Below are 22,966 nucleotides of genomic sequence, written 5' to 3'. Positions count from 1 at the left end.
AATGATTTCAGAAATGCACAGTAAGAACTCAACATATTCAAACTTCAAGGTTAGTTTATATCTTCTATTTTGTTTAATTATGTATTTAATTTCAATTAACTCATGTTAAATGTTCTTTCTATAGGAGAAATTTATATGGGACAAGACTCATGATCTCTTGATCAGGAAGATCTTCGACCATCGAATGGCTAGGTGGCTTCAGCAGATGTTGGAGGACGTATGTGAGCACCGCGACCACCTCATCATTTGGCTTCGCCCAGACATTAAGAAGGCACTGTATGTCCATTGAGAGACTGATGAGGGATTAAAGTGTCACCGTCTCACCAATAGAGCTAACAGAGCATTGGCCAGGTTGTCAAAGTATACCGATGGGTCAGCGACTTTCATGAAGACTAAGATCAGGCTGGTAAGTAACTTGTTTCAATTTGTTATTAAGTTTGTTTACTCTTAATATAATATCATTATTACTTGACTTAATATGTGGTTTCAGAATGTGTAATCTAAGTCGTTGGATCGTGAGGCGATGGTGGAGGAGACCTTCAACTATACTCATACGTTGAAGGAGAACAAAGAGATTTACCGATCAGTGGGCTGCGGATCATTACGTGAGTAAACATCATGTGATATACCATTTTTAAATCAACTGCAACTCTAATCATAAAATGTGTTACCCAGAGGTTCTACACGCAGAGATTGGAGGCCGTAACCCAACAATCTCAGCGTACAAGAGACGACGGCAATGTAAGACCCAAAACTTTTGAAAAGTCTTATTATAAACAAATTTCAAACCATATATTTATTTACATTGTTAATTTCAGAAATTTTATTATTAAGGAATATTTAAAGCAAGTTTTGATTAATTGAATTTGAAATAAATTAAGAATATTATCCAATTTTACAATTATTGAATTATTTTCTATATTTAAATGATAAAGTTGGTAGTTATGAAATAATAAGAATTTTATATGATTCGGGTTAAATAATTAATATTTTATGATTTAATACTTATGTTTTGGGAAATAAAGAAAGATAATTATATCATTTCTAATTCATAAATTTGAACATTTAACAAAAAATAATTTGTAATATTGATGAATAAATAGTATTTTTATACATAATTTTTGTTAGATTAAAATTTATTTCTAATTACTATATTATCCCTATTTTTATTTGAAATTACCTAAACTACCCCTAACCCTAGCTACCCCAACTCACACACACAACACACAAACCATACACACACACGACACACATACACAGCAGCAGATGCTGCAAGAAACAAAAAAAAAAGAAAGGAAAAAGGGGAAAACAGAATCGGGGAAGGGGAAAACGAGAGGGAAGCAGGGAGAACGAGAAACGGGAAGAAGGAGAGGGGAGAGGGAGGACGGCACCGGCGGGCGTCACTGCCGCCGCGCCGATGTGTCGTGCAAAGAAGAGAGAGGTGAGAGCCGAGGAAGGAGAGGAGGAGAAGAGGCTGCTGCTGCCGTCGAGCTTGCCGTCGTCCTCACTGCATCGCCACTGTCGAGCTCACAAGCATGGAGAAAGCACAGCGCCGCCGGCTTCGTTGGATTTTTGCCATCGAACCCGTCCTTACCGCCGCTGCTGAACTCGCGCACAAAGGGAGAGGATGCGTGAAAGGGAGCTGTTACCGCCGCATTACTGGGATCGTCGATTGTGTAGGGTCGTTGCCATTAATGGGATTTCACCAGGAGAGAGAGGAGACGCACGAAGAGGGAGCCAGAATCGTGGCTAGCCACTGACAGAGCTTCATCCACCGCTGCTGCTTGCCGTTTTGGGCTGCTGCACCACTGGAGGATGCCTCTGCCGGTAAGGGTTTTAATTGTGGTTTCTGTTCTTTTGGATTCCGAGGAGATTTTGATGCTGCGTGGTTATTATAGTTGATTTACTAGAGTTTCTGGCCGCTACCGGAGCTGTTGCCGGGTCAGTTTGGGATTGTGGCTCGTCTGTTCTGCTGTTATCATAAGTATATTTTATTTCGAACTCTCGGTGTTAGTATTCCGTTATCAACTATTGAGAATTTTGCGATGTTAATATCTCAGGGTTGAGTTTCGGAAATTTTATGATTAAAATGAAAGCCGCTGCGATGTCGTCTCGTTTCGTTTCTCGCGATGAGACTATTTGATTCCGTTCCTATTTACCGCAATACTCCATTAACAATTATGTTGTAATTTCATTTAATATCAATTTCACGTTAAATTCTAATTTTACGTCAGATAAATTGTCGTTGTTGTGAACCTTGATTGTCGCGGTTGATATTGCCTGAGAATCAATGAGGTTGCTGCTGTGAGTTAAGAATAGAAAGAGGACTCTTGACGCGTTAACCTTTAAGGGGTTCGACTTTGAGGTAGGGGGTTTTCTAAGCTATTTTATATTTGGAATTGTTATAAATGGATACTGATGTGAGAATTATATACTTTTAGTGATTGTACAAGTCTTATGTATTGTCTAGCTACTTTGGATGAACATGATTATATGTTTGATTGGATTATTATTTGGTTTTGATAAATGGATTGTTGCTGAACTGTTTTTTTTTTAAGTTTTGGAAATGAGTTTAATCAGTTGATAATGATTTGATATTGAAATGGTTTTCTTGAGATATGAAAATGAGGTGAATGTTAGATTCAGCTTGCTTTTGAACTAATTTTGGGTTTTGGACCGTTGAAAAGGATTGTAGAATGGTTCAGTTGGGACCCGAAAAGGGTGGCAAAGTCCAAGTTTTAGGAGATGTGCTGCCGAAATTTCTATAAAAATCTTAGACTTTGTTTGAAAAGTTATTTAGAAAGGCTTGGATTTGAGAAATTGTATTATTTGATTTATTAAGAAAATAGTTATGTTTTCAAGTTTAATTTATTTAAGAAAATTATATATCTTGAGTTCTATTTATTTAGAAAGGAATTACTTTACCAATTTGAATCACTGAAGAAAAGTACTATGTTCTCATATTGATTTTAAATATAAATAGGGCTTATGCTTTTAGTTAGACTTAAGAATTTCGTTCAAAGGAGCTTTTAGTGATTTTAAAGGAAATGGGACTTTTGATTAAATAATCACGTTTGTGACTTTTTTGGAAGAAGTCAGAGAATTGGTTTTAAGAAGGAACCTGAAAGTGGTTTTGATTTAAATGGATTGGCTCTGTTTCAAGTGAATTGGTTTTGGATTGGGTTGGGACTTGTGACTTTATATGATTCGATTTTGTAATAAATTCTGTTTCTATTTACTTAAACCAAGAATCTATGATTTTTAAGGGTTTCAATAAATTTCTAAGAAATGGAGATAAGTTGTCCTTCCCTAAAGTTTTGAGACTCTGTCGAGGAACTTTTGTTATAAAATCCTTTTTTTGGATAGATGATTTTGAATATTTCAGAAGAGATTTTTAATTTGCAATGGTTTTGGAAGTTTTGGAAAGATGATGCCGAGGTGGCTTTGTTTTGAAAAGGAAACCTACTTTGAGTAAAAGTGACTTATGAGCCGGAAATGATTTGAGGAATGAGGATTTTAAAGCCAAGGCTGGAATGAATTGATTTTTGATTTCAAAGTAAAGTGATTTGAGAAAAGTGATTTATGGCTTGAATGATGATTTTATGAGTTTGATGATGTTGGACGGTAGAAGTGTTATTATGTTATGAGCCGGAATGGATGTATATGATAATGAATTATGGCTAATTGTGGAAAATGTTATGAGCCGGATGGCTGAGTATGAATATGGATGGTTATTGAGTTGATAAAGTGATTGTTGCACTTCCAAATATCTGATATACGAGTTTTCTTGGGTGAAAGCAGTGGCTAGCCACCACGTGCTCCAGGTTGAGACTCGATACTCTGTTGACCCTGTGTCGTAAGTGTGGTCGGATACTATAAAAGTTCCAGATGAGCTTGCCCCCGTGGATAAACACCAATGTGGGTGTTGTATATGTATTGATAATTATGATTGAGAATAACTCGAGTTGGGGATGCATGACAGAGGGACAGTCCAATGGTTAGCTACCAGGACTTGTCGGGTTAGCTTTATAACCGACAGATGAGACTCATCAGCTACTAGGATAGGCATTCATCAGATGCATTTATGTGACATTTTTTAGGTGTGCATATTGTACTTGGTTTGCCTATATGATTAATTGTGTTTAACTGCTAACTGTTCTACTTGATGTAACTGCTTGTTTGTGCTTGAGCCTTCTTACTTGTGTTTGCGATTGAAACTCTGTTGGATTGTGATGGATTGGTTATGAATTCAATTGTTTGGGCCTAGGGCCATGACTGATTATGAGATGGGCCAAAGGCCGTGTTTGGTTTGTGTTTTTGGCTTAGAAAAGTATGAAAAACTAAACCGGTTCAGCATAGACTTAATGAACCTATGTTTGGAACAGCTTGGTCATTCATACTGTCTAGAAAAGACTTTTAGAAAGGCTTTCGGATTTTTGAAGAACTAACAGTTTTCTCTTCCAAAAAGAACTTCGCAATTTTGATATTAAATCGGTTATTAATAACTGTAACGGTTTTATTTTCACGTATCCTATTATAGTAATTCTGCAACCCTATAGTGAGAACCCTTTCGAGAACGATGTTCTCACTACCCTACAGGTATTTCCTTTTCAGGATATGGACCAGAAAGTCACGAAGAGTTTATTCTATTTTTCGTTTATATGATGTATTGTATTGTTTTAGATATATGTTTTTCCTCGCCTTTATCTTTATACATTCTATAAGAGGGATAGGAATTGTATTAGGTAATGCCTGTAAAATTATTAATATATATATGTATCCTTTATAAGTATTGATATTTGTATGGATTTATGTTATCTATTAAAAAGTCTCTTGAGCGGTAATACGATTTAAGTTTTTAAATAGGCTCATATTTTAGTTTTAAATATTATTAGAGTCGTCGAATACCCGAGCTATCAGAGTGGCGTAGCCGGAAGCGTGACATTTTGATAGTTAGGGTGTTACATTATGGTATCAGAGCGGTCTTTCTTGTAGAGCTTGAGGAATAGACTGGCTATGCTTCAATTGCATACTTTGAGCGTTTGTCATGTAGTAGGTCTTGTTCGGATAACGAGAATTAGAGCTTTATGCACATGACGATCTATTGATTAATGCCGTTAGTCTTGCACTGTATAATTCCTGGTATTAAGTTTGGCCGGCATAAAACTAGTGAATTATGTATATGGGAGCAGTAATGGGTTATCATAGACGATATACGAGTAATAGGTAACGCGATTAGTGGGTTTTGGGAACTTTAGAAACTATTTCTCAAGGTTACTCAGTTATGTGTCTTGAATTCTGTTCGAGTCGACTTGTTCTTTCATAGCCTAACTTGAAGTTCTTGTTTGCTAATCCTTTTGAAAAGTAGTTTGATTTTTCAACCCTATTCCTCTATTCATATGCATTCTTGTTTGATCCTAATTGCATCTGCTTGTTTGAAATCCTTCTGTATTTATCTTTCTCTGTTTAAATTCTTCTTCTTGATTCACGTATTCTTTGATATAGCTTTGAACTTGTCTTGATGCGCTTGCATTTTAAGTCCTTATTCCGAGTCCATTCTTAAAGAAATTGTGATTCAGTTTTTCTCTTATTTGACAGTAACTACAACCAATTTTGAAATTTTTATAAAATTGCTGTTGATTCGATATACACTTATCTATATAAAATTTTGAAAATTTCTTATACAGTTTTACAACTATTTATTTCTAATACTTCGCCTGTACTTTTATTGGTTTTTGGAACTACTTACTTTAAATGCAATTGACTTTCTAATAATTTTACTACAGTTCCAACGCATATCTTTATTTGATTATGTATTTAGGTATTTTTCAAGATTCTAGAAAGAAAAGATTTTTCGCTTTTATTCCGTTTGATTTTAGTTTGATAAACTTCACCTAATTTATTTTTTATTTGAGTTTGGTTTAGCTACATTGTTTATGCCATTGTTGTTCTTTTGAAAATGTTGGACTCATATCTTTCTTGTTATGAACGGACTCATTCTTTCTTAAGCTTTTCATCTCTATGAATGCCATACTTGGTTCTATTTTTAATCATTCTTCTACCTCTTGTGAGCACTACCATCAGTCTCAGCTTCCTTTCTCTTGTGAATCTCATCCTTATATGAGTCAGCTTGATTTGTTTCAATTTTGTGCGCTGTTTATCCTCGCATTGTTTTTGCCAGAGTTCTTAGTCAAAAATTCTTTCTTGAGAATTGCTATTGATGAGTTGACTCCCTTTTAGTACGTCCTAATCTTCTTGAATGTTCTTGTGAGGTGGTGATTTCAAGTATACTCTCGGAGTTTCGTTTTGAACTTTTTAAAGACGTGTTGATTCCTCTTTAAGGATATTGTAAGTCAAATTTTTCTGTAGGTATATTTCGGCATGTGAGGCAGTCTGGCATTTATTTGGATATGAAATCCAAGAGAAAGAACCATTTGTGATTAGACTTCCATTCCATTTGGAAGATGAAAAACCTCTGGTTTATAGTGAAACTTCTAATGTGAATGATATCGTTGAAAGAGCAATGTCTTATAAGTCCATGTTTTTGGGATGAATGGCGGCAAACATGTCATATCCCTATGCTCGAAGTCTGACTTATGCTAAGTTTCCAACCAAGTTTGTTTGGAAGGACAATGCTTCAAAGTAGTTTCCTCAAAAGCAAGGCTTCGCAATTGGAAGGTTGACTCATGTACCTGCAGGTAATGACGAGTTTATATTCAATTTTGGTCTTATTTATTTGATGATTTAAATTTAAAATCTTAACAGCATGTACCCCACGTTCATTTTATTCGATTTATCTACACCAAAAAATATATGTTCAAATAACTTTTAGCAGTTATAATCTATAGTTATACAATTTTAGAATTGTTCTATATTTTTTAAAAAAATTAATCTTATGCGGATGTGTAGCTACATAATAATTGAAATCGCGTAGCCTAATCCATTTAGCAACTTAAAAGTGGGATTTTAACCAATTTTTTTTGCAGCAAATACCAAAGAATATTACGAAAGACTTCTCTTGAATACTCAAAGAGGATGTATGAATTTTTAAGATATAAGAACAGTAGGAGGAACAATTTATGCTACATATAGAGATATATGCTTCGCCCTTGGACTCTTGCAAGATGACAGAGAATTCATCGATGCAATTAAAGAAGCAAGTTCGTGGGCCTCAGGATCATATCTTAGGAGGTTATTTGTCATTCTATTAACATCCAACAATATCTCAAGACCATAACATACCCAGGATAGATATTGGCATGAACTCTCAGATGATATTTTGTATAGATAAAAAACTGTGATGAACATGAAGGGTGAGTTTCCATTAATTGCAATTATAAAAGTTCTTCATTATTGATAATTTTTAGTTTGATTTAATTTTTATAGTATCGTATAATATGCAGAGTTAACCATGTCAGATGATGAGATTAAGCAGTTATGCTTAATGGATATAAACAAGATCTTACGCTCCTATGGTAAAACCTTGAAAGACTGTCCTCCTATGCCTTTAGCAACCAAAGTTGATAGTTCTTTGTTAATCGAAAGGGTTATCAGGGAAGAGCTAAACTTTAACAGGGATGATTTAAAGAAAAATGCCTCAGACATGTTAGCTATCACAACACTTGAGTAAAAATAAGCATTCGATAAAATTGTTACAGCTGTGTATTGTGATGAAGGTGGTTTTTTCTTTGTGTATGGTCATGGGGTACTGGAAAAATATTTCTCTAGAACCTTATGCCTGATGAGATTCGCTCAAGGGGTGATATTGTGTTAAACGTTGCTTCAAGTGGTATTGCATCTTTACTTTTTTCCAATGGAAGAATGGCACACTCAAGGTTCAAATACTGTTGAATATAACTGAGGATTCTGTATGTAATATCAAACCTGGTTCTCCTCAAGCAATGTTGCTGTTAAAAGTCAAACTTATAATTTGGGATGAGGCTCCAATGGTTAATAGGTACTGCTATGAAGCGCTTGATAAATGCTTGGGTGATATTATGAGGTTTTCTCCAACATATAATAAATATTTGTCTTTTGGAGGAAAAGTGGTTGTACTAGGTGGAAACTTTAGACGAATTCTTCCTGTCATTCCACGAAAATCAAGACAAGATATCGTTCATTCAACCGTGAATTCATCTTACCATTGGAAGTTTTGTCAGGTGCTCAAACTAACAAAAAACATGAGACTCTCTGTAGGGATGACTGCTTCAGATCAAGATGAGACAGAACAATTTCGTGAGTGGTTATTGAAAGTTGGTGATGGTCTAATAGGTGACAATATGGATGGTGAATCTGAGATATGTCTTTCAGGAGATATTGTTATTCCTTCTTCGGACCAGGTATTTGATGAGTTGGTTCATTTTTCTTATCCAAATAGTTCAGATAACATGTCCTCAAAGGATTTTTCAAAGCAAAAACTATACTGGCTCCCACACTAGACATCATTAAATAGGTCAACAACCATCTGATGGATATCATTCCTAGAGGAAAAAAAATTATATCTTAGTTCGGATTCGATTTGTATGGATGAAGAGAATATGGAGAGTCAACTAGATCTCTATGGTCCTGAATTACTGAATAGCATAAGTTATTCTGGTTTGCCTCTACATAAATTAATACTCAAGGTTGGTGTTTCGGTGATGTTACTGAGGAATATTGACCAATCCAGTGGTCTTTATAATGGTATAAGGCAACAAGTTAGGAAGTTTGGAAATCATGTCATAGAATGTGAAGTCTTAACGGGTAACAATGTTGGTCATATTGCTATGATTCCAAGAATGAATATGGTACCAACAAATGAAACTATCCCAGTTAGATTCCAACGAAGATAGTTTCCATAATAGTATCGTTTGCCATGACAATTAATAAGTCTCAGGAACAATCTTTATCTCATGTTGGATTGTACTTGTCCAAATCAGTTTTTACACATGGCCAACTATATGTGGCACTTTCAAGAATTAAGAGTAAGAGAGGTTTAAAAATTTTACTTATGAATCACGTAGGAATATCTAAAAATTCAACCATCAATGTTATTTATAGAGAAGTCTTTAAAAAAATAGGATTCTAATATAAATATTTTAATTTTTTTTAAATTCTATATCAATGCATAATTATTTAACTTTAAAAAAAAGTATAAAATAATTATTATTCACTATTTTTAAATTAAATTTTAATTTTGATAATAATTTTATAAATTTTTTAAAATAATAATTAATTTATATTTTTTAAATATTCAAACATATACATTTTTTTATTTTTATAAATTTTTTCGTGCTAAGCACGAATTCATACACTAGTTATAACTTAAATCAAATAATAAGAAACACTAAAAAAAAATTTTTAACGAAAAAAACCCTTATGTATATGAAAAAATCGAAAAAGGGCAATTTACATAAATAAATTGTTTGCTCTTTAAATTTAGGCAATTGTATTCTTTCAAACATGAAGACGCAAATACATTGTTTCATATATCTATAGAAATCGCTACTGGGAGTAGCAGTTTTTACGTAGAGGCTGTCGTGGTTTCTGTTTATTAATGCTTGACCATAAACCGCTACTGGTATAGGAACAGGTGCGTAAACCGCTGGAGACAATAGCGGTTTAATACAATTTTTGTTAATATTACGTTATAATATAATGATACAAAAAACATGTAGGATAAAAACAAATGTAATAATTTTAAATAAGATAAAAAATTAAAAAAAAGATAATTAAAAATGATGAATTATGATTTTAAATAAAACAAAAAATAATTAAAAATTGTAAGTCGTAATTTAAATCTCTTAATTTAAAAGAATTATAATTTATAAAATCGTAAATTATAAATTCTTTTATCATATAAATTGGTACTCGCAATTTATATTGTATATTACACTTGTGGAATACACCAATTTAAATTTATATTGATATATTACATAGTTTCATCTATGATATAAAAAATAATTAGCATCCTAAACATGTTATATTGTTTGAATATTGTAAACAAAATAATAAATAAATGTTATAAATAAAATGTTTTCAACTCAAAATTAATCAATTGTCCTAGTCTAAAATTTGATATGTTCATATCTTGATTTATTTTTATATAATTCGTTGCAAGCTGGGACAAAATGAGTTTTTAAGCGTAATTGTTGAATTTTATATCATATTATTTAAATTAACAAATCATAAATAATTTTTTAAAGCTAAAAATAATTTATTAGGATTAGAATTGTTAACCACATCCAGTCACAAATTAGTATAGAAGGGAAAGAGTAGTTTGTGACAAGCTCCTACTACTTACATGAAATTATAATTTTCTTCTACCTAACTAATTTGAAAAAGGGTTACATTAATTCACCTAACCTTATGTTGAACTAATAGGAGGTGGGAGCTTTAAGTTTGTAGTTCTTAGTGACGAACAACCATTTTAAATCTTTTTTTTTTCGAGAAATTTTAAAAGAATTTATACGATTATCATGTGAAAGTAGAATCTTAAACAAAATAGATTGTTTTTATTGACTAGACGATTTCATCTATTTTAATAGACACATTAATATGGATGTTAGTTCATTAATTTTTATTTAATTTAAAAAATTTCATGTTAGATTAGAAATGAAAGAATTATTGTTGTTTATTATTAGATTTTGAATAGTAATATTATTTGTTAGAAATAAACTTTAAATGATAATAATATTCTTAATTAATATTAATAAATATAATTTAAAGTAAAATGATAGGAATAATAATGATTAGAATTAGATAAAAATAGATTAAGATATGTGTGAATACTGAATTAAAATAACGGTTTATATAGGCATTCATTCTCTATGTAAATCGCTATAGCCTCCAGTGGTTTAGGCACGTCTTCCAATACACATGAAGCCAAGCATCAATAAATAAAAACCGCAATAACCTCTACCAATTTCTGTGTTTCTCCATTTGTATGTAATCTGCGGCTGGCTATAGTGAATTATGTATTTATGTAAACCATTACTGCCAGTAGCGATTTCTATAAATATATAAAACAATATATTTACGTCTTTATATTTGAAAAAATACAATTACATAAATTTAAAAAACAAATAATTTAGTCAAAAAAAGTAAACAATTTATTTATGTAAATTGTCCGCTAAAAAAATCAAGAGAACACACATGCACACAAGACCACCTGATGAGAACACCCACTCCGATCTACGACTTAATAAAAACATACAGAATAAAACACCCACTATATACACCCATACTCTGCTCACACATTTCTAAGTTCATTTTTTCTTACTTTTCAGAGCTCAAGTTTCACCACTCTTTTATTATTTTGTTTAAAATATTATAAAGATAGGAATAAAAACAAGTGGAATGCATGCACTACCATTATGCACAAATAATTACTACTCAACTATCCAAATTGAATAATAACAATGCTTACCACTTCTTTTCATATATATTTCACTACATTTCCATAATATCAATCTTATGACCCACACTATTTGTTGCCATCAAAGAGCATGACAACATTCAGTTCCATTCTTTCATATATTCCTTTTTTTTTCAGTTCAAGTTCTAAATCTCACACATTCTTCTTCTTAATTATAAAATTATAGGCTCATAAATACAAACACAGACACATACATGCAGTTCTATCTTTGGCATAGAGCACATAATGAATTGGAAGATTTTTCTTTTCAATAGTTTAAGAAAAAGACCAAAAACTATAAATGTTAGTATTGTGATATTAAGTATTAACAATGATGATAGACTGAGGAGAACGAAAAGCTAAGTAATCCATTAACATATGATAAAGAGAAAAGATTGAACATGGATTTTCATGGCTTGCAGGTAATTTTCATTCTCTTATTTTTTTCTTTTTAAGTTATTTTTTTTAATTATACTTTATCTTTCTTTATCAACAAATTAATATATAAAAAAATCAAACCATTTCATGTAAATTAGTGTTTATATATGAAGATATATTTATGTAGGTGACTTCTGTTATGGCTATATTATTTTTGTGCTGACTAAGTGTAGTTATAGTTGACTGACTAATAAAATTAGGACACATAGATAAAAAATAATAAGTAATGCATCCTTTAAAGTAAATATGGTAGTCCAAAAAATATTACTACAATGGTAGAATAGTAATTATAGGTCTCAAACTTATTTTTTTAGTAAATTGGGTCTTGAGTGAAATGAACAATAAAAAAATGGAATTAGAGTGAAATATTTTAAAAATGTGTGTCAAAATAAAAGAAAATAGTAATTGGACAATCAGTAAATTAAATGGTTAGAATGTGGTTTAAAAAAAAAAGAAATTGATACATGATAAAGTAGTAAACATTTTATCATTATACAACCGAAAAATAAAAGTAAACATTATAATACCTAATGCTCAAAGGTTCCATCATAAACAACAATAAAGTCGCAAAAATTATTAATTAAAGTAGTAAATAAATCACTTTGACACACATTTTTTGAAATATACCATTATAATTTCATTTGTTTTTTGTTTATTGTCCATTTCACTCAAAGTTCAATCCATCAAAAAATAGTTCTAGGACATGTAATTACCACTCTGCCATTGTGGTAATATTTCGAATTATCATATTTTTTTTTAAGCTAGTTATATATTAGCTAATTTTTTCATCCATGTGTCTTAATTTTATTGGCCAATCAATTATAGGTAACCTTAGAATCATAAAACATGGTCACCAAAAAACTCACCATTTATGTATGAGTGAACTGAGATTTTCTTATTAGAATTCATGAATATTACATACACCATAAAAAAATTTTACATTTGACATAAAAAAGTGGCTAATGTGAAATATATTTATTTTGTCTTTTAATTTTTATTTCAAAAAAAAATTTGTTATGATCCTCTCTCCAAATTTTTTTTTCCAGAATTTTCTTCTCAGTGTCACTTGCTTTTTATATTCTTTCCTATTTATTGAGGAACAAAAGAAAAAATGCATTACTGCACGACGTCAATATTATTCAGCTTAATTGTCATTTATTTTTTTTCTTTTGATAGAATTAGGTGGTACCTGCTCCATTGTATTTGACTATTTGTTATGCATTTTATCTTTTTAATCGATTGTTTTTGTTTTGTCCATGATTCTTTATCATGATATCTGTACGTCCAGCTAACAAATTGCTTTTGAATTTGAGGAGAATATGATGCAGAGTATATTTGGTATTCGATCATTTTTGTAGAAGTCCTATAAAAAAAAAAACCTTTGGTCTTGAAGAGTAATATTATTAGGCTGATGAGTTATTCTTTTCTTCTTTTCTCCCTTTTTTTTATTTTGGTTCAAAAACAACTGATTCAAAATTTCTTTTTGTAATTTTATCATTTTTTATTATATTTTTGTGTGCTAAACATATAAAAATATTTAACTCGATTAATGATAAATGGATCAAGAAGAGAAAAGGCAGAGGCGGATGCAATCACACAATATTAGAAAGGCGAGAGACGAGAGTGATGAGGTAAAGAGCAGATGGCAAGTAAACACACGCATAAAGAGAGTAAACATGTCAAAAATAAAATTAATTCAAGTCAAATTTAATTAGATGGAATTGTTTATCTTTTTATTTTTGAAATGTTGTATGAACGTTAGAGATATAAAAAATATTTTATCTTTAAAAAATATAAATTTACATATAAATGTAAGACAATTTTTATTTTAATACAATTTTTATTTTTTAAAATAAAAGGACTAATCCAAATAAGCCTTGAAAATAATAGCATCACTAAACAAATTACATTATAACGACAGTTATTGCAAGTAGAACCACTCAGAATTCTTGTAGTACTTTAAACAATCAAACAAGATAAGAGATAACTGATAATAAAATACAAAAAATAGAGTTATAAAAATTAATATTTTTATATTTTAATTTGTTTAATAATAAATTAAATATAAAATAAAATAAATAATAAAAATTTAATTTATCTTTATTTTTTCTTTTTACAAAATTTTTAAAAAATAAAATAAAAACAAATACAATTATAAAATTATTAGTGATAATAAAGAAAAAAATAAATTATAATTTCGTTCAATATCTTTATATTTTTTTTTAACAAAAAATATACAATATTTTTATCCATATCTATTTTGTCAAATATAATTTTAAGTTTTTATGTATATATATATATATATATATATATATATATATATATATATATATATATATATATATATATATATATATATATATATATATATATATATGAATAATTCTCCACATACAAGCGATCTTTTATACAAGTCTTTACAAGTAATTTATATTAACACGTTTCAAATCATTACTGCATGTTTTCACTGCACTTTTTTCTTCTTGTTACACGTTCTTCTTCCTCTTCCTCTTCTTCTTCTTCTCTTCTTTCGTTTCTTGTCTTCTCTTTCTCCTTCTTCATTTACCTGCTTTTCTCTCTGTTTTATTTCTTCGTTATTCTCGATTTCCATTGTTTTTTGACATCAAGCTCTAAAATCGTTTTTGAAGAAGAAGAAGCAGCAGAAGATGAGGAGGAGAAAGAGAAAGAGTTCTGAATTATGCATAAGGTGTACTTCAACGAATTTTGGGTGTATTTCTTAAATCCTTTGGGTGTAGTTTTGTAATTCTTTGGGTGTATTTCTGTAATCCTTTGGATGTATTTCTATAATCGTTTGAGTGAATTACTGTAACTGTTTGAGTGTATTTCTGAAGTTCTATTATCTTCAAATTTGGCAAGAAACTTGTTTTCATGGAAGAAGAAGAAAAATCGTTCATAATGCATAGTGAGTAGCGCGCTTTGGAAACAGAAAATAGTTGAATAACGTGCGTTTATTTGCTCTTAAATGTGGGAGTGTAATGCGTGTGTTTTATTAGGTTTATGCTAAATTGTAAGACTTGTAAATAAACGCAGCATAATTGTCATACAATAATTGCAAGATAAAATAATAACCCATTATTGTTACATTCAAAACGTGTTGCCAAAATCCCTTGAATTACACATTTGTAACGTGGCTGACCCACCATTAGAACTTTTACTATTGGTACTAGTGCTCAATTATTTCATTCAGAGCCTTATCATAGATCTCCTCCATCTATTTTTCATCAATAATTTAAGGATTATGTTAAATATACACCAAAATTAATTATTAAAATCAGTAACTAATATAAAATACATATTAAAATATAAATACACATTAAAATTAAATTAAATCATATATACATATATTTATATACAAATATATTGATAGTTAATTTTAATGACTGATTTTGATATATAAATAATATTTTTATAATTTAAATTGATTGCATCCCTGCTCACATTATAAATGAAACCAAGTATATTGCAGAGACTCCACACCAGATAAAAGACTAGCAAATACATAGTTCATGCAACCAAAAAAAATACTAAATGGAATCCAATGATGGTGAGGATCATTCTCAAAAATTGCTTTTAGCTCAAACCCACATATGGAATCACTTTTTTAGCTTCATAAATTCTATGTCCCTTAAGTGTGCAATTGAACTGAACATACTTGATGTTGTTCACAATTATGGCCAACCCATGCCACTCTCAGAACTCATTGCTTCATTACCAATCCAACCGTCAAAAGCCGCCTTCGTCCCCCGCTTGATGCGAATCTTGACACTTTCCGGCTTCTTCTCGAATCAAAATGATGATGATCAACAAGAAGAGAGGTATGTTCTAACTAATTCATCTAGACTATTGCTTAAGGATCACCCCTTTTGTATGACACCATTCTTGGATGTACTTCTTGATCCAAATTTGGTAAAACCATGGTACCAACTCTCTAATTGGTTCAAGAAATGTGACAGTAACAAGTCACCATTAGAAATGGAACATGGGAGGGCATTTTGGGAATTTGCTAGTCATGACCAAAAGCTTGGTAATAGTTTCCATGAGGCCATGACAAGCGACTCTAGATTGATTGCTAGTGTGGTGATTGAGAAGTGTAAGGATACTTTTGAAGGGTTGGAATCTTTGGTTGATGTTGGTGGGGGCAACGGAACTATGGCTAAGGCCATAGCTAAATCATTCCCAAATGTGGAGTGCATTGTGTTTGATCTTCCACATGTTGTTGCTGGCTTTCAAGGAAGTAGTGACAACAAGAACATGAAATATGTTGGAGGGGACATGTTTGAGGCAATTCCTTCTGCAGATTCTGTTTTGTTGAAGGTAAGTAGTATCATCATATAAATTCATGATATATTAAGTGTACTTTTTATTTTACATGGTATACATACTGGATTACAAGTATTATTACTGTCATAATATCATCATATATATATATATATATATATATATGGAAATAGCTAGAGTATATTTTATTTCTAAAATACCTTTCTAAAATTTTTGTTAAAGAGTTTTTTTTATAAAAAATAATTTATTTTTTCTTAAAAAATTAGAAATTTAACATTAGTTAACACAAAAAAATTAAAATGAATTAAAGAAGAGGTTTTTTTTAAAGTTATAAGGGAGAGAAATGTACATTTTACAAATAGAGGAAAAAAAGTGTTATTTTAGTATTTTTCAAAAAAAGAAAGTTGTATTTTCTCTATTAATAATAATTATCATTAAGTGAAAAAATTTAAAATTAAGAGTTCCATTACAAAGTTTAGCAATTTTATTTTGAAAGAAAAAATGCAAATAAACTTTTACACTATAATTAAGTTTGGTTTGGTAAATTTTTTTAAAGAAGTGTTTATGTTTTTCATTTTTCAAGAGTAGAAATTTTTTACTTTATGTTTGGTAAATAAAAAAATTATGTACTTATATTTACAGCTTTTAAAAAGTAAAAGTGCTTTTATAAGCACATAAAATAAAATTTTTTAAAATTGACTTATGCTTATTAAAATTCAAAATTTTAATATAATCTCGTATATTAATTCATTTTTAAATTTAATTATTATATTTATATCTATAATAATATTTTTAAATTTTAAAAATTATTTTATCAAATATTTTTATTGTTGTTTATAATTATTAAAAATAATTTTTAATTTGAATTACTAAATATAAATGCTACCATTTTAAAAAAAATTATCTTTTAAAAATTAATCTTTATAAATTATTTTTGAAAAATAAAAATTTTATAAAACCAAGTCTTAGTTATGATATCCAACAGTAGTGGTTTGGACAAATGATGTATTTCAAAAGTTCTTTACTTATAAAAAATATAAGTTAATTAATAATTAGTATTAGTTCGAATGAAAGATAAATGCGAAAAGAAAATGTTAGTCACCTAATATTTTTTTATTATTAAAAATAATATGTATGGAATGTACGTGGCCACGTGGGCATGTGGCAATATTATTATGACCAAAATTATGACATTATATGTAGCAAATCAACATCTAATTAATCTTTTCCTATTACATTCTCATCATCATTATTATTATTAATTACGTTGAACAATATGCAGTGCATATTACACAACTGGAGTGATGAGGATTGTGTAAAACTCCTGAAGAAATGCAAGGAGGCAATAATGAAGAAGGGCAAAAAAGGAAAAGTGATAATAATAGACATGGTGGTAGGGAATGAGAATGGAGATAATGGATCACTGGAGACACAACTTTATTATGATATGGCGATGATGGCCTTTGTCACCGGAAAGGAGAGAACCGAGAAAGAATGGGCCAAGCTATTTTTCTCTTCTGGTTTCAGTAATTACAAGATAATTCCAATTTTGATGAGTTCAAGGTCTTTGATCGAGGTTTATCCATAGTGAATATATATATATATTGAAAATTTAACATCATTATTATGCTTTCTCGGTGTATGTATCGCATGTTTTTCATTTAATAGGAATTCAAAGTAATAATATAAATTAAAATTTATGGGGCCGTATTTCTATACATTTAGATAGTGTTTAGTAGAGAGACAGACATAAAAAGACTAAAATTGAGAGACAGAAATTAAGAGATAGAAATTAAAATAAATCTCAGTATTTTATTTAGTGCAAAATGAAAGACAAAAATTAAAACAAGAATAAAACTCTAATTTAATATACATATAGATTAAAATTGAAATTAATTAATTGAAATAAGGGTATTTTAGGTATAAAATATTATTAAAGTTTTAGTTTCTATCTCTAAAAATTTTAGTCCTTGTGTCTTTACTTTTTTGAGGTACTGAAATACTGAAATTTTTGAGACAGAGACAGAAATTTTAGTACCAATCTCTGAACCAACAAATATAATATGGAGTCTCAATCTTTTCGTCTTTGTCTCAGTACCTCAAAACAAACGCTACTTTAGGGCTTGTTTGGATAAACTTCTAAGAAAATATCTTTTTTCGATTTATTTTTTTTTAAAGATCTTATGAAAAAATAAAAGTAATTTTATGTTTGGGTATCTCATATAAAAAGATCTTTTTATCTATCAATTATATTTGAGTATAACAATATAAAAGTACTTTTTGTTTATTTATTATATGAAAAATATCTTTTTTTAAGAAAAAAAGATTTTTTAAAAAAATGTAAATTACAGCTTTTCAAAAAAGATGTTTTTTTATTTTTCTAGTACTTTTACTTTTACTACTAGAAATTTGTCAAACACGCTAAAAAATAAAAAAAAATTATTTTTCAATGAAAAAAATCTTTTTTATCAAAATAATGACGCATAAACAAGTACTTAAAGTTAAAATGTTAAGCAAATTGCATTCAACTTTTAAAAAATTTAGGTAATATTACGCAAAATATTTGTCAATTTTTCATATTTATATATATATACTGAGTTTTTTTCTCATATAAATTAGTGTCTTGTTTTAATAACCAAGGTGTTCATCAATGTCATATTTTAAAAAGTATAAAAATAAAATTATATGTTATTATCATCATATATATATAAATCTCAAAAGAGTTATATAAATGGTGATGTGTGTGGTGAATGAAGAGAATCATGGCTAAGGTAGGTAAGGTAGAAGAGCCAATGTATGAACGACACATGGTCTGAATAGGATAGAAGACCAAATCTGTTGACTCTGCTAACACACAATGAATTTGTTAATGGAGATTTGGTAAATGTTTTTGACACTAAACCATGATAATTAATAAATAAATCAGTGAATGATGGAAATAATTTGTAGTTAGCTTTTTTGAATGTCATCCACTCCCATTATTGAAGTATGGGAAGAACAAAAACAGAAATTGAAAGATAAAATTAAAAATTTTTCAAATCTATGAGCTGAATGAACAAACATGCAAAGTACTTGGAGAAATTAAGGTTCAATCTAAAATTCGGCGATCAGTTTCGGGAGGTGGGGCGAAGGTATCTTCGATGCCTGCTTCTGAAAATGGATTCATTGAGGAAGTTTTAGGAAAAGGATAGAGTCGTTGGTGGAGGCACCTGACAGTAACATCAAAGTCTACCTATTACCGGAGTCAAGCGATTCGAAAGAGAAGAATCAACATATTTGCCGGCGATATGAAAAGAAGAGCAGAACCCTAGACTTTTATCGCACATATGTATCTCTCTCAAGACTGGAAACCCTGAATCCTAATATCCGGTGCTGGCTCTCTGCCTCCTCTAGTGTCCTTTTCATCTCTCTTCCTATGTGTCGCTATTGTTCTTATCGGTGGACTATTGCTCCTATTCGTCCTTTTTGTATGCTCTAATTTTGGTGATTTTTTTTGTTCTAAATCAGATGAGTTGTTTTGAATTTGTTGAGATGATTTTGTATCAATTAATTTTGTTAAGACATATGATACACTGGTTTTGTTCCAAACAAACTGCACATTTATGGTGAATTTGAAGTTTCAAAAGAAAATAAATACAACTGAAAATTAAAAACAATTATAATATTTAACATCAAAATGATCTCTATAATCAATCACCCCACAAATTATTTTTTACCAGCTCTTTTTGTTTCTGCATCTTTTAATAATTGATTGGAACAAAACTAGATCTTTTTGACTTTTTTAATAACAGTACACATAATAGATATAAGAGTACACACAAGAGTGACAGGAAAAAATTAATAACAGCGATTGTGTACCACAAATATAATGGAATAAGGAATTAGGGATGTCAATGGGGCAGGACGGGGCGAGGGATGCCTCCCTGCTCTCCATCCCCGCCCCTAGATTTACTCCCTGTCCCCGTCCCCATTCTCCGCCGTGGGGAATATTACTCCCCATCCCTATTCTCCACAGGTCCTCATTCTCTACGGGGACCCCATTCTCCATCTATCTGATAGTTCTAGTTAATTATTAACTTTTCATATGAATAGAGGTGTAAGTATCTATTCTATACAAAAACAACGAGATTTTATACAAAAAGTCTAAACGACAAGATGGTGACTTCTTTCGAAATGACGCAGTGGGGGACGCAACGGCGAGCCAGAGGACAGAGAAGTGGACAAGGTGGGAGACACGACAATAGAGAGGAGAATGGACATGATGACAGAGTTACGGAAAGGAACGCCGCAAATAGATAGCACGATGCGGTGAGGACCATGGCATGGTGAGGTGTGACGATGCGGTGAGAAGGGAGAGTGGCGAGAGGGTGACTGCAGAAAGGTTGGATGGAGTATGGACAACGTTAGGGATTTTTGAATTGAAGAAAGGTTATGCAAATGAGGATTAGGAGTTTTGGGTTTATATATATATATATATATATATATATATATATATATATATATATATATATATTTGTCAGTGTGTGTGAAATGACTAAAAAATATATATGAGAAATAAACTATTAAGGACAATTCAGTAAATTTATGAATTTCGGGAATTAGCGGGGATGGAGCGGAGATCCCCGCGCCTGCCTCGAGGAAATTTTGTCCCCCGTCTCCATCCCCACGGAGAAAATTTCCCACAGTCGGATCCCCATTCGAGGCAGTCCCCGTAGGGATCTCCGCGTCTCGGGGAGTTTTGCCATCCCTAAAGGAATACTGTGGATATGAGACATTCATTACTGGAAAGCATTGTGGGTGAAAAGTGGGGTTTCAAGGAAAGTGAGACATTCATTACTCATTTTTTTTGAATGTAAAACCGTTTTACATGTGCATCCAATCACATAACGTTATATTAGTAAAAATAATTATTATATTAACTGTGTGAATAGCCATCCAAAAAAATAAATATAATTGTATGACTATGTAAAATTATTTACACCATCCATCAAAATTAAATTTAAAATTTATAATCAAATTTTATTATGTTGTCCAGCAATTTTATTTTTCTTTTTTTGTTTGGTCAGACAGTAATTTTATTTTTCAATCCAAAAGAACTTCATCTTTTGTCCATACACTTTTTTGATATCCAATCATTTTTAGACTACCGACACCCTGACCCATATAAAATTCATATTTTTTATGTCAAAATCTCTCAAATGCCCCTGCGATAAACCACAGATTATTACAGCACTTACAATAACTCCTAGATTAGAAGTACAATTATTCCAAAAAAGTACTTGCCTAGCAGTGGAGAAAGCTCAACGAGCGTTTATATGGGGCATGATTGTTCAACGAGAAAAGTGCATCTTGTTAACTGGGAGAAAATTACTAAATCAAAAGAGAAAGGAGGTCTGGGGATTAGAAGATTAGAACAAGTAAACGAAGCTTTTTTGTTGAAGAGAGGCTGGCAAATTGTGACCAAACCCGATTCTCTTTGGGTTCAAATTATGATTGAAAAATATGGGAGAGGGCACAATCCTATGCAAAATGTTGTGGCTACCAGTGGTGATTCTATATTGTGGAAAAATCTTGTAGCCAAATGGCACATCATCAAGGACAACACAGGTTACCTGCTTGGTAATGGTGAGGCAACGAAATTTTGGAGAGACGCTTGGTTGGAACCCAATAATTTACTAGCTAATTTAGCATCCCCAATCCTATCTCTTGAAGAAGAAAACCGTCCAGTAAGTGACTATGTAGATGCAGAAAGAAATTGAAAAATTAGAGAGCTAAATATCCTCCTACCTGACAGTGTCATTAATAAAATTCGAAGCACTCCCCCTCCTTCAAAAGAAGATAGCAAGGATATTCTCTTTTGGCGACCCAATCCTGAAGGTGAGTTTACTATCAAACATACCTATCAATTTCTTTCCCAGTGCAACCATGACTCAGATCGAATATGGAAATTGATTTGGAACTGGAAAGGGGTACAAAGAGCGAAGGTGTTCCTTTGGCAGTTGGCTCATAATGCTGTTCTAACAGCTTCCAGAACTGCAATATGGGGTAGAGGAAACAATCCCAACTGCATGAGTTGTGACAATGATATTGAGACTCCCTTTCATGTTATTCGAGACTGTCCCATGTCATCGCCAGTGTGGAATTGCCTGGTGAAATCGTAGAATATTGGTATGTTTTATAATCTTGATTTGAAAGAGTGGATTATTGCTAACATGACTATGGATATGGGGTTTGATGATGATATAGAATGGAAGGACGTTTTTGTCACGGCTGTTGGCTTATTTGAAAATTTAGGAATGACTATATACATTCCAATATAAACACCCCCTTAAGAATCAAAGAGATGAAAATAAGGAGCTTAGCGAGAGAAATCAGAGATGCCAGAAGAAGAATAGAGAAGAATCAACATGAAAAACCTCTGACAGTTTCTTGGAAACCACCTCAAGAGGGTTGGATCAAGCTAAATACAAATAGGACCTCGAGAGGTAATCCTGGGCAAGCCAGCTGTGCTGGAATTTTTAGAAATGCAGATAGTGATTGGGTTTATGGGTATGCCAGACGTCTGACCTATGCAAAGGCAATAGAAGCGGAGGTTGCAGCAATACGAGAGGGACTGGAGATAGCATGGAAGAAAGGATTTAGAAGGATTGAGCTAGAAACAGACTCCCAAGCAGCTGTGAATTTGATGGAGAACCCTCCAAAACGCCACCCAACACTAACTCGCCCGATTAGAAGAATCAAAGAGCTTCTCAACAGAAATTGGCAAGTGCGCATACGACACATATATAGAGAGGCTAATCAATTAGCTGATGGAATTGCAAATTTGCTACTAAA

At 31.2% G+C, this 22,966-nt stretch overlaps 1 protein-coding gene and 1 long non-coding RNA gene across 3 annotated transcripts; both read left to right on the top strand.

Moving 5' to 3' along the window:
- Positions 1-1,243: 1,243 nt before the first annotated feature.
- On the top strand, positions 1,244-7,541 carry LOC140183737 (uncharacterized). Its single transcript, XR_011879625.1, has 5 exons — positions 1,244-1,827; positions 2,235-2,365; positions 6,370-6,698; positions 6,987-7,313; positions 7,404-7,541. It is a non-coding gene; the product is annotated as an uncharacterized lncRNA (long non-coding RNA).
- Positions 7,542-15,299: 7,758 nt separating this feature from the next.
- Positions 15,300-17,832, top strand: LOC112789857 (probable O-methyltransferase 3). 2 transcript variants are annotated; one of them, XM_025831951.3, is made up of 3 exons: positions 15,312-15,669; positions 15,808-16,168; positions 17,415-17,832. In XM_025831951.3, exons 1-3 carry the CDS (start codon positions 15,383-15,385, stop codon positions 17,718-17,720), a joined length of 954 nt encoding a protein of 317 aa, XP_025687736.1. In that variant the 5' UTR covers positions 15,312-15,382; the 3' UTR covers positions 17,721-17,832. The 2 variants fall into 2 exon arrangements, with proteins under 2 accessions (XP_025687735.1, XP_025687736.1); XM_025831950.3 differs by having other exon boundaries at positions 15,300-16,168.
- The last annotated feature ends 5,134 nt before the right edge of the window (positions 17,833-22,966 follow it).

This window comes from Arachis hypogaea, chromosome 3, assembly GCF_003086295.3.
Source record: "Arachis hypogaea cultivar Tifrunner chromosome 3, arahy.Tifrunner.gnm2.J5K5, whole genome shotgun sequence".
NCBI classification, from domain to species: Eukaryota; Viridiplantae; Streptophyta; class Magnoliopsida; order Fabales; family Fabaceae; genus Arachis; species Arachis hypogaea.
This window is presented reverse-complemented; position numbering and strand designations above follow the sequence as displayed.

Bases quoted from the DNA above. Each gene is read 5' to 3' on its own strand.
- LOC112789857 (XM_025831950.3), top strand. From the start codon at position 15,383: ATGGAATCCAATGATGGTGAGGATCATTCTCAAAAATTGCTTTTAGCT. The intron at 16,169-17,414 runs GTAAGTAGTATC...AACAATATGCAG, and splicing joins CAGATTCTGTTTTGTTGAAG to TGCATATTACACAACTGGAG.